This window comes from Spermophilus citellus (genome assembly GCF_964194105.1).
Source record: "Spermophilus citellus genome assembly, chromosome: X".
Taxonomy (NCBI): domain Eukaryota; kingdom Metazoa; phylum Chordata; class Mammalia; order Rodentia; family Sciuridae; genus Spermophilus; species Spermophilus citellus.
Window position 1 is genome coordinate 134,981,266 of NC_138190.1, and position 13,340 is coordinate 134,994,605.

A 13,340-nucleotide genomic window follows, 5' to 3' on the forward strand; every position below is an offset into this window, starting at 1 on the left:
TAAGCAACTTAGTAAGACCCTGCCTGACTCAAAATGCAAAAAAAAAAAAAAAAAAAAAAAAAAAAAAGGCCGAGGATGAAGCCCAGTGGTTAAGCACCCCTGGATTCAATCCTGGGTACCAAAAAGAGAGAGGGGGTGGGAGAGGGAGAGAAGGAAGGACAGAGAAAGATTACAAAGCTTACAAAGCTATGAGCCAGTTCTTCATCTGCTTTGTTCCCATATTCTTATAACTCTGTCTCCAATTATCATGATATACTGAGAACAAACCATTTTAATTTTGTTCTAAATCCAGCCTGAGATACAACTGTTAAGGACTATTAGACTCCAATACAAGATCAGAACTGAGAAAATGATGTTTGTGGAATTTGATGAGTTATTGCTAAAATGATGGGTTGGTTCTTGTCTGAGATACCTTAATTGCATTGCTTCACATTACCTATGGAAAACAGAAGATTGCAGGAGTGATAGTTCTTAAAGAATTATCACTTACTCATCACTCTGCTGAGGAGAAAGCCGTTCCTGTTCTGTAATCGGTTCTTGTTGCTTCCGTTTTTTAACTGTAAATAAAACAAACCTTATATAAGCATCATTTAGAAGCTATACTTCCTACTTAAAGGCCAACAAATTTTTTTAAATTTTTTTAGTTATAGTTGGACACAATACCTTTATTTTATTTATTTATTTTATCTGGTGCTGAGGATCAAGCCCAGGGCCTCTCACGTGCTAGGTGAGCACTCTACCACTGAGACACAATCCCAGCCCTACAAGGCCAACAACGTTTACAAACATACTCACACACTTACACACAAATCTTTCAGAGACCTGAAGTAACCAGAGGAAAGGCCAGTCTGAAGGTAGAATTTGGAAAGGTCCAAATCATGTAATATTTTATTCAAGGAGTTCACATTTTGAACAAGAATCTGTCCCCTATCCCAACTTCACCAGGTACAAATTACTTGAGGTCCTAAAATGAATAATCTCCTGGGAAGGACTAGGAATTAACAGTCAGATCTCTGTGCTGCTTTTAAACAGCTTCTCAAGCAGAGGTTCATTTTGTAGTGTTTGAATTCTCTTGCTGTTTAATAAACTATTTCATTTTAAACAGAATAAAGTAAATATTAGCCCCATTCTCTGAAAAAAAAATTCACAAAATCTGAGCCAATGAGCTGTTACTATACTTGTTCTAAAGAATATATGTTTGGAAAAAATTTAAAAAAAAAAAACAAAGAATGGAAAAAAAAAGAATATATGTTTGAATTTACCTGTCATAAGTTCCTGTTGCTTCAACAAAATATTTCTTATTTCTTTTAACCATGACATCTTCACATCTACATTCGGAGCCTAAAGATTAAAAAGGGTAGAAGGTATATTTCTTCTAAAAAGAATGCTTTTATAATTAAACAAATGCAATTAAGTATATCAAACATGATCTACTCCTTAAAATACCATATTCAAATTCTAGTATTTTGATTCTTAAAACTTGTAGGGAAGGAGTAAATCATTAGCCATAAGATAGATGAAATAATACAGTTCAAGCCATTATAAAATTGCCCTTAATTAATAATCGAATAATAACAAATGGATAGAATGCAAAGTATAAGTTCATTCATTTTAAGTTTTTTTTTTGGTAACAGGAATTGAATCCCATGGGATGCTTAACCACTGAGCCACATCACCAGCCCTTTTTATATTTTATTTAGATACAGGGTCTCTCTGAGTTGCTTAGGGCCTTGCTAAGTTGCTGAGGCTGGCTTTGAACTCATGATCCTCCTGCCTTTGCCTCTCGAGCTGCTGGGATTACAGGTGTGTGCCACCATGCCTGGCAAGGAGGGAGGTTCTTTTAAAAATGTATTTTTTTTTATGTTTAGTTTTGGTAAAATAATGCTCTAATACTTCCAGAATTAAAATTGTTTGGAGAATGATCTTAGTGACTGATAACATGAAAGCTTCCCTACATATCCTCCCATTACTCACAAGATACATTTGTTAAATGATTCCAAGCTTTGTTTGGTACTAGGGATTAAACGCAGGGGTGCTTACCTACTGAGCCACATACCCAGCCCTTTTTTTTTTTTTGAGAAAGGGTCTCACTAAGTTGTGGAGGCTGGCCTTGACCTTGTCATCCTCCTGTATTAGCTTCCTGACTCACTGGGATTACAGATGTGCATCACTGTGCCTGGCCAAATACTATATCTTTAAGCATTTTTATGAACTGCAAACAGTACAGAATTAAAATAAACAAAAATTGCTGAGCACTTGCAACAGATTCAGTCACAAGTCAGGATACAAAGATTTATTGAATATTTGATAACGACATCTTGAAAGGATCTGCTTCCTGTCCCCTTCTGTAATGTAAGATGGACCTTATATCACATCTGGCCAGGGCTTTAACAATATTCTTTAGAAGCAGGGAGCAAACCTTAACTGTTGCATCTTGTAATCATGTACACTTCAAATGATGACAACAAGAGAACTCGGAACTATTACAATCTCTAACTCTAGAAACTTGATGAGGCAGGGAAGTACCTCCCAAACCATCAGCTACAGCTGATAGATCTCCTTGTGTAGTGGTAAAAATTAAAGCCCTAAAAAACACCCAAGTTTACCTCAATTTAAAGAAATCATGTGCTACTGCACAAAAATGTTTAAATATACCTTAAAGAATACTCAAATAATAACAGTTGAGAGTGGGGCCTTTTAAAATGTGACCAAAATTATTTCCTGTGCCACTCAGACTTCTTCCTTTCATTCTTTCTCTCCACCCCCTTTCTGACAGGGTCTCACTATGTTGTCAAGGCTGGCCTTGAATTTATGATCCTCCTACTTCAGCATCCTATATCACTGGGATTACAGGCCCATGCCACTACTCAGATTTTATATGTTAATTCAGATTACAGTTTCTAGAATAATTTTAAAATGACCAACCTGTATAATATAAACTTCTTCCTTCCCACCATACCAGATTTCAAACTTGCGGTTGTCACCTTTTACATATTCTGTGATTCCAACTTCATCCATCTATAAGAAATAAAATTTTCATGAGCATTTTATTTTGAATATACAATTACATTAAATATACCCCATCATATTCTTAGTTAAAGAGAATGTTTTATTTGGGCAAAATAAAAACAATCATAGGCACGAGTATTTGTTTTCATGAAACTATGCACTTTTAGTGTTCAGACTGCAAGCTCCATTCCAGTGATTGACACAAATGTTATAAATCTAAACATCCATACAGCCCATCTATGATTCAATTCTTTTATAAATTATCTGTGTGCTATTCAAGCAAATTATCAGTGAAATCTAATTAAATATTAGTGAGAAAAGCCACCTGAAATTAATGAAACTTAGTTTTTGAAATTATTATCTGTCAGATAAGTAATACACTTACAAGATTAACTAATCTCTATAGCATCCCTACAAGTTATAAACATCCAATTTATAAGGCAAGGAAGAACCAGCTAGGAATCTCTCTACTTCCACCAATCCTTCAGACTCTATAGAAACCAAAATCTCTATCATAAGACAGTGATATCTTCCTATAGTCAGTAAAACTTTTGTACACAGTATCTTTTCCTTACCACAGCTTTTCTCCTCCTCTAAATGTCTGTACTTTGCACAATTTTCTTTCATCATTTGCTGCTAATACCTCGGTTAATTACATTTGGGGCAATTTCACTCCCTTGTATGCACCTTCTCTTTTAGCTCTTTTCTCCCTTTCCTCTTTTCTTTCAATTCCTACCCTAATTACCTGAAAGACTATCTCATACTGTTCCACTTATGAGCCCCCCAAATGGCCCTAATTAAAACCAAGAATCATTAAGGGTAGTGCTAGTGAGACTCCCAAATCAAGGAAAAGGAAAGCAATTATGCTTAGAAATGAAATGCAACCTAATGAAAGAGCCTCTAACTCCATCCTGAATGTAGGTGGAAGCTACTTTCAAAATGGCCCAAAACATATTTATGTTCTTACTATACCACTGTAACCTACTTTTGCTCAAATATTAAGATGTAAGATGAATAATAATCTCACTCTGTATTTATAATGTGTCAAAATACACTCTACTGCCATGTATATCTACAAAGAATAAAAATAATAATCTCACATTCAACCTTTTTTAAAATTAATTTTGTTTCAACACATGATCTTCCCTTAATATATGATAAGAAAGCAAATGGGCTTTGAAGTCAGAGAGGGCTGGGTTGGAAGTCCATCTCTACCATTCACTAGTGTTTCCTGGTGCTAGTTGCTGAACTTTTCTGAAATTCCATTTCCTTAACTTGCAGTGGGAAGAACACCTATTTCAAGGAGCTCATTTAAGAGTTAAATAGTGTATATTAAATGCTGATTACAAAATGAACTATTTAAAAAATGAATTCTTATGTTACATGATGTATTAATCCCACTATTATAATTATAATGAGCCAATAAAAATATGAATTCATTTCCTATTCCTTCTCTTATTTGAATTCCATTAGTTTTGTTATTTGTCATTGCTGGCATAGAGCATATCTCTAGTGACTAAATGAATTTTGGAGTTGGACAACACATTGTAAGTATATGTGCATGTTTATTTTTTTAAATTAAAAGAATTGGTGATAATAGTAAACACATGAACTGAGGAATCTGAAGAACTCAAATTTCTTCCTCTGGTTAACAGTGATCTTACATAGAGTTTGTCTTTGCATATAAGTGGCTGGCTTAAAATATAGCATGTGGTCATTAGAAAAACATGATCAGGCCATGAGACTCCAGCTTGCTGTGATGCAGTCAAGACAAAGAGTCCATTTAAAGTGAGCGACAAGTTGCTCAGCAGTAGTGCATCTGTACTGGGCAAGCCCACCAAGGGTAAGACTTTAAATTCAATTACCCTGATGGTTCACTAACAACATGCTGTCTAATAATACTAGCAATTGCTTAATGGTGGAATCTCCATGGTACATGAGCAAGAGGAAGTAAGCATAATAAAACCTAAGAAATACCCTGATTTCTCAGTCTAAAGCATCACCAGTTTACCAGGAATCCTGGTTTAAAACCTTGCAGCATCAATGTTTCTTTCTTTTTTTTTTTTTTTTTTTTTTAATTAAGGATACTTGAAATTGTTGGGGAACCAAAGAAGAATCTGACAGATTTTCTTTCTTCAAATGTCAAGTATTATTTATTTCTTGTATCTAGCAAGTCACTCAGCTCAAGTCTACCTTCCCTTGAAATGTTTCCTGCATCTATCCCATGCCATTTCCATGGTAACTATTGTATTTTCAATTCTCCTGACGTCATTACTTCATATCAATCCTGCCTTACTTTAATGTACTTGAGAAATTCTGTTGGCATGCCCATCATTGTGTCAAAATACAAGTAAAGTCAGGCATGGTAGTGCATGCCTGTAATCCCAGCAACTTGGGAAGCTGAGGCAGAAAGATGAAAAGTTTGAGACCAGCCTCAGCAACTAAGTGAGACCCTGTCTCAACATAAAAAATAAAAAGGGCTGGGAATGTGGCATAGTGCTTCAGTACCCCGGGTTCAATCCCCAGTACCCCCATAAATAAATAAATAAATAAATAAATAAATAAATAAACAAACAAACAAACAAACAAACTAGAAAATCAGTACACATCAGAAGTGCTACATTAGGTAGTAACTAGGTCACCTTACAACTAAAAAGTGAATCAAATGGATTTGAAAAATATGTCTAGGAAAGCAAAGTACCTTCCCAAGGAATAGGTACACACACAGCAAAAGATCTAAACCCTGTCTGAAATAGATTATGACTCCTTGGCTCTCAATCAATGTTCATTAGAGTCATAAAAGACCCTTAGAGATTTGGGGTTTTGGACATAGACTGCAAGCATCAAAGTAGCATCTGGGCATTTGTGATAATGACAGCTGGAATCCTAAAGAATCTATGAAGCTGGGCTGGGGCTGTAGCTAAATAGTAGAGTGCTTGCCTAGCTGGGTTCGAGCCTCAGCACCACATAAACATAAAATAAAGATATTGTGTCCAACTACAACTAAAAATAAAATTGGAAAAAAAAAAGAAGCAGGGCCGGGGTTGTGGCTCAGTGGTAGAATGCTTGCCTAGCATGCATGAGACACTGGGTTCAATCCTCAGCACCACATATAAATAAATAAATAAATAAATAAATAAATAAATAAATAAATAAATAAATAAAATTAAGATATTGTGTCCGTCTACAACTAAAAAAATGATAAAAATTAAGCGGTGAAGCTGCTGTGGATACAGAAGTGAAGAAGGGAAAATAGTGGGAAGGGCTCAGAGACCCAACCCTGCACAGGAATCTTGTTTGGAACAGCAAGAGGCAGCTGACCCTATAGGGAGAATCAAAAGCAGAGTCTGCTTATCTGGTAGCCTTCTTATATTATTTCCAAAGGCCTATCACAGGACACTGCCTGTCCTCTTTAAAAATGCTGAAAATTCTACTGGTTCTCAAATTTACTGGTAATGACAACTATGATAAAACATTTTCATGAAAAATGACTAAATGATAGTGACTGCAGAATAAAGAATAATAGTTTTCTGTATCTTGCAACTTCTATGCAACAGATATCATGTTGCTTTTAGAATTTAGAACTTGAAAAACATGAAGCATAGAGAAATCAAAACCAATTACAGCCTCATGTGAATTGGATATTCCTCTGGTTCTGATAGTAAAACCAGCTGGAAGTATTACTGGGTTGTCAGTGACTTCCTCAAGTAATTTACTGCTCCCACTTTAATACACACTAACATTTAGGCAGATTGAAAACTTGGCTTACAGGAAATAATATATAATTTTAAGGGATACGAAAGAACAGGTATGGAATGGATTCAGCCATAGGTAGCTTTGTACACACAGAAAGCATGATGCTTGGGAATGGAGGAGGGATACAGAAAGGAAAGTACGCTTAGTATGAAAGTCCTTCAATTTTAAACTGCTTTGAGGAAAAGGGAGAAATCCTTTCCTCCTTGTCTCTCCTGCAACATAAAGGTCCCTTGCTAATAAATCAAGAACTGCATCTGGTACCACTGGTAAGAGAGTGCTCATGGGGGAATGTGGATCTCTCCCTGTCATTTCAAACTGTGCTCTGCAGATTGCTAGGAAGCCCCTTGGAGAATACCTGGGATTGCTGCTGAGAGGGAGAAAAGAAGGTATACAAGTTTTGTACTCCCTCACTCTCATTTTGAGAAAAGAAGTTCTGCTTTATTGGACTTCAATAGTACTTCTACTGAAGATTCCTTTTAAACAAAGTATAAAACCCACCCACTTGAACCGAAAAAGTGTACAGAATGAAACATATATAGAGAATGCTATTACATTACACAATTCAAATTGTCTTACTTTCAAACAATGCTTAAAACTATATGATGGGTATCTATCAGAGCCTTCTCCAGATTCAGTGCGCCTTTTGCAGAAAACAACAGCTTTCTCATACAAGAAGAGGTGTCGCTGCATTGGTTTGAATCTAGCAAAATCCTTCATTTTTGTAGCACCTTTCTTGTGCCCTATCCAGACACTGAATCCACCATGCATTATCATCTTGCCAAGCTCATTTAAGTTTCCCTAGAATAGAAAATCAAATCCCATTAGTAGAAGGCAAAGCTACATTCAAATCTCTGACATCAGCATTTAGTGTTTAGCTTGACCTACTAAAACGCTGAAGCATAATTTGTTTGTTTTAAAAACTGCACTCATTATAACTTTTTAAATTAAAATGTGCCATGCATCACATCTGTATAAAATTACTGTAGGGGTGGAAGCCAAAAGAAATTTCCTTTTCCCTGGCTTCATATCAATTCCATGTGAGATGACAGGGTAACTCCCATAGATTCCTCAATCCGGTTAGGTACCTGACATACACCAGGTCCAAGTTTCCCCACTGGGTGGAGCTAATTTATTAAAAGGCTGCAAGCTCCAAAGATGTCCTCTTTTTATTAAAACCCTATCTTTCCTAGGCTAGGGCAAGCAGCAATTCTGGGACAATATGTCTCTTTGGGTGACCCAAACATTCCTTCAATCGAAATCTCCCTAGGTCTGGACTTGGGAACAGGCTGTTGAAGATAAGAACATTGCAAATCCACTTGATCTGTAATGATGCATAATGAGTAATGATATCCATTTATCTACCTCTTCTATGTTCTTTTTCAGGTGATTTCAGAAGGGTAAGAAAGTGATGGTGACAAGCTTACCCCCTAAAAATTCATAGTCTTAAAAGTTTACTTACAATGTAGCCATTTATTGCAATCTGATGCATGGAGTCATTAACTGACTTCAGTAAATCCAGCATTGTGTCAAGGGCCTCCTTTAATTGAGTAGATCCTTCACAGTCCTTGCTATATTTTAATAGCTCCTGTAATTAGAAATCAGGAATTAAACTTAATATTAAGCACATATTAACATAGCTGCAGAAAATGAATAAATTTTTGGCTAACATGCTCTCAAGAAGGAATCAAAGATAATGACACTTTTGCATAATTTCTTTCATATGCTCTTTGTCACATTTATCTATTTAATCACAGTGTTAAAATTGGGAAAGAAGTAGAAGAGTGACTGAACTCTATGCAACAAAGGCATCCAATGCTTTTGGAGCTGAAAAACAATAGCTATTTAGTCACACTAGATATTATTTTTTAAAGCAATTATATGTGTGGGTTTTTTCATTATCTACATACAATAACTTGTTTTATCCATGATGCATTCATGATGCACACAGCATAGGACATTATGAAAATACATTTTAAAGCAAACTATGTTATATTCATACTTAGCTCAATATTTTAGTAATCTTTCCACATTACACTAGAAGAACAGCATTGGCATTGTTGATTGAGAAAGCAATATGAAGTACAGTTTCAAAGAAATGTTTATTTAGATCTTAATATCAAAAGTTCTTTAGTACAACACTGTACATAAATTAAGTACCTAGCATGGAGAATTAAATACTTAATCCTCCAGATGTTCTCAGCCTGTTATCTATGCCTGTCCTCTGCACTGCCATCATGAAGGAGCACACTGCACTGTCTACTGCCAACTCCTGCCTACCCACTCAATGCGCCTACCTATTTCTAGCACTTCCTAGTCAGCAACTTCCTTTTTAATGGCTTTTCCACATCTGACCCAAAAATGTGAGTAAAAAAGGAAAGAAATGTTTCATGTAATTACCTTTAAGAGTAACTGATATTTAGTGATTCGCTGTACTGGCTTGAGCAAATAGGAATCCAGACCAAGTCTGTGTTTTAATTTTCTCTGACATTCCTGCAATTAAAAGATAATTATCAATAAATTTAAATTAACACATGTACATGTAAAAATACCAAGTGTTCTTTGATGAGACTCAATGCATGAATGTTGCTTACATCTCAAAGAACATTTATCAGAAAAATTAGTATTACATATGGTACAGAAATTTTAAGTCATTATAACTGAGAAACAATAAACAGTATTTCAAGGACTTGGGAGGTAGAAAATTCTAACATTTTGAAGACTAAAAACATTTGACATGTAAATTCTTATTGATGTGTAATGTTTAAGGTGAGAAAGCAAGGAATGACAATAGATTAGCATGATTAAAAAGTTCTTCAATATATCCAAGAAAATTAACAAAAGACTCAGCTCCATAGGCCAAGGCCCAGAAAAGAAATAGGTTGTGCTAAATATAAATCAGACTGGGCATGAGAACAGATTTTTTTAAGATCACAAGAAAAATACAGTCTTTATCAACTGGTGCTATATTTCATTCAGTAATTGGCTCACTGCCACTATAAATATAAGGGTCATGACATTGGGTCCTGGGAATAGTGGAAGGCCCATAATTAGGGCAAGATGGGTATGGTGAGGAATAAATATACATATAGGAAATTCAGAACACAAAATTAACTAAATAAGATCCAGGACCCTCCACTGGATATGGATAAAATATAATATTCAATCTAATTCAAAGAATAAGTATTAATAATTTATGGTTAAAGATAGTGGGCTGGTGCATGCATTTGCAGCTCCTCATTCCTGAAAGCTAAGTAAAATGATGGAAAAGATACTTTTCAGAAGGCAAAAACCCAAAGATGAGAAACTAGAAAGTATTGTCAAATTTGGAAAATGAAAACCACACCAACAAGTAGTAAACAATTGAGCATGCTTGAGAAAAACAAATCTCAAGTTGGCAGAGGAAAAAGCCGAGGAAAGGATCAATCTGTTATAGACCATTCCCCCCGCACCACCCACCACAAACACACACATACTCCCATTACAAAAACTCAAGATTATAGACATGAAATAACTCTGAAGACACAAAATAAATCTGGGGTTCAAAAAGAATGGTTGTTCAAAGCCCATTTAAGAAATAATTAGATATTGAGTGTGGTAAGGATGTGGAACAATCAGTACCCTCATATATATTGTTGGTAGAAATGTGAAACAGTGTAGCCAGTTTGGAAAATAGTCCAATATATCCTTTAAAAGGCTGACAGAGAGTCACAGTATTATCCAGCAATTTTACTTACATGTATACAGCCAATAGAAATTAAAAAATAAACCACATATTTACACAAAAACTAGTAGAAAAGTTTTCCCAGCAGCATCATTCATACTAATCAAAAGGTGGAAACACCCCAAATGTCCCACAACTGATGACTGGGTAAATGAAATGTAATATAATCACTAAATGAAATATTATTCTGACATAAAGAAGGAATGAAGAATTGATAAATGGTACAACATGGATGACACTTGCTAACAAGCTAAGTGAAAGAAGCTAAACACAAAGATCATATATTATGGGATTCCATTTACATAAAATGCCCAGAACAGGCAAATCCATGAGAGACAGAAAGCAGAATAGGGGTTGCCTAGGGCTGTAGGGATTGGGAGAAATAGGAGGTGACTTGCTAGAAGGTACAGGGTGTTTTCTTTATAAAAGTAAAAATGTTCCTAAATTGACTGCGACCATGGTTGTACAATCTTGTAAATATAGTAAAACCACTGAACTATATATATATTTAAACGGTGATTTTTATAGTATTTTCCTTATATTTCAATAAAACTGTTCCCCCCAAAATTTAAATGGGCACAAAAAGCTAAAAATAAACATGAAAATCAAAATCTCTCAGATAAACATACTATTATGCTCAACTAGGTAGCTGCCCTTCACTCCTGATGAAAGAATAACAGATATTAGATATTAGATTATAAAGAGTAAAACAGAGGGCCCCTGGACTAAGGGATACAAGGATGCAATCTGAGGGCACAATGCCATATTGAAGGCAAGGAGAGTACCTGAATATCTATTTACCAAATTAGGGACTCACAGTGTTTGCCCCAAATATGGCATCCACAACATTGTCAGGCAGACCCTTATACATTGGGTAGCAGGTTGGGAACTCTAAACAGCTGACAAGCAAAGGAACTAAACATATAGGTATTGAGGAATCCCCCTAAGGAAACTACTTCAGACAAATCACACAACCAAGAGGATCATGGTCAATAAATCCACAAATGCATAGGAACTTTCCAATGAGTTTTTTAAAGCTCACTCCTAAGGTAAGTGAACAGACAACTACCATCAGACTTTTGAGGAAAACATCTAAGATGAGTGGCAGGAACTAAATGAAAAAAGAGGAAAAAAATAGAAGCAATTTGAAGATAATGGGATCTATGCCATGAGAAGAAAACTACTTTGTAAAGTAAAATCATATGGCACAAACCAGTAATCCTAGTGATTCAGGAGGCTGAGGCAGAAGGATCAGAAGTTTGAGTTCAAGTTGCCTGAGCAACTTAGTGAGACCCTGTCTCAAATTAAAAAATAAAAAGGGCTGGTGATAAGGCTGGGGCTGTGGCTCAGTGATAGAGCACTCGCCTAGTACGTGCGAGGCCCTGGCTTAGATCCTCAGCACCACATAAAAAAAATGAATAAATAAAATAAGGTATCATATCCAACTACAACTAAAAAATATTTTTAAAGGACTGGTGATGTAACTCAGTGGTATAGCACCCCTGGGTTCGACCCCTAGTTAAGAAAAAAAAAAGAAGTAAAAATCTATTATCTTCATATCAATAAGCAAACATATTGAACTTATGAAACAAAAACAGGATTGTATTAAGAGGAACCAAGAGAACAAAAAGTTATTCTTTTCAAAATTAAGGACATAGTGGCAGAAATAAAATCCTCAATAGTAAGAGTGAAAGATATATCCCAGAAAGTATAACAAGAATACAAAGAGGTAAAGAACAGAAAGAAAAGATATTAGATGATCAGTCCAAGATACGTAACATCTGTACAATAGAAATTCCAGAAATTGGAGAATGGAAAAAACTGGATGGAGGAAATCAAATAGAAAAAAAATAGTAAATTTGGACTGGCAGCTCAAAATTCAATGTCATCAGCACAAGACTAGCATAATGAATGAAAATGGCACCAATACCCAAAATAAGTTTTCATAAGCTCCCAAAGGACAAAAATTGGATCTCCTGCAATGGAACAAAAATCTGATGCTAGCTGGGTGCAGTGGAACATGCTTGTAATCCCAGCAGCTAAGAAGGCTGAGGCAGGAGGATTACAAGTTCAAAGCCAGCCTTGGCAATGGTGACGCACTAAGCAATTGAGTGAGACCCTGTCTCTAAATAAAATACAAAATTGGACTGAGGATGTGGCTCAGTGGTGGAGTGCCCCTGGGTTCAATCCCTGGTACACCCCCCCAAAAAAAAAATGATGCAATTTAGCAACTCCTTTAAATTCCTGAGGATTATCATTTCTTACCTAGAACTTTATACCCAGTCATGTTAGCAATCAAAGTGTTATGGAAGAAAAAAAAAAAGATATTTGCAGACACACATGTTCTTGAAAACATTTACCTATATTGCACATTTTCTCAACACATTACTGGAAGATATTTTCTACCAAACAAGGAAATACAACAAGAATGATAAGGTTGTGGCACCTAGGAAACAAGAGAACCTATTCAAGAGACAAGTGAACGGTGTCTCAAAAATGATATTCACCAAGATCCTGAGATGAAAGCTATGCATCAGGCCTAGTGAGTCAAGATTGCCTGGCCAGAAACCCCTAGGAGATACTTCTTCAAGAAGATACAATTTAAAGAAAATCAATGTATATAAATATTGCAAGAGTATATTTTTATAACTCCTAAAACTGGAAGAAGTGTCAGTAGAATTAAGACAAGTATCTAGAAAATTGTGTGAGTAAAAAAACAACTGTAAGAAAAACAAAAGGGGAGGAAAAGCAATCATACTATATCAAATGGATTATTTAAGCAGAGAAATAATAATCTCAACAATTAAATGCAGTACATAAATCTAACCAAAATTACAATATAACTATATTGGAA

General features: G+C 35.4%; 1 protein-coding gene across 2 annotated transcripts in view; it reads right to left on the bottom strand.

The window, feature by feature from the left end:
* The window catches only part of MCF2 (MCF.2 cell line derived transforming sequence), a gene marked incomplete at both ends in the record, with an annotated part of 81,678 nt that overhangs the window by 5,867 nt on the left and 62,471 nt on the right, over positions 1-13,340 (bottom strand). For both annotated transcript variants that reach the window (XM_081277641.1, XM_081277642.1), the window contains 6 exons: positions 491-557; positions 1,263-1,341; positions 2,926-3,018; positions 7,342-7,563; positions 8,225-8,350; positions 9,163-9,255. In XM_081277641.1, the coding sequence (XP_081133767.1) occupies positions 491-557; positions 1,263-1,341; positions 2,926-3,018; positions 7,342-7,563; positions 8,225-8,350; positions 9,163-9,255 (680 nt within the window). The remainder of the gene's footprint in view (positions 1-490; positions 558-1,262; positions 1,342-2,925; positions 3,019-7,341; positions 7,564-8,224; positions 8,351-9,162; positions 9,256-13,340) is intronic.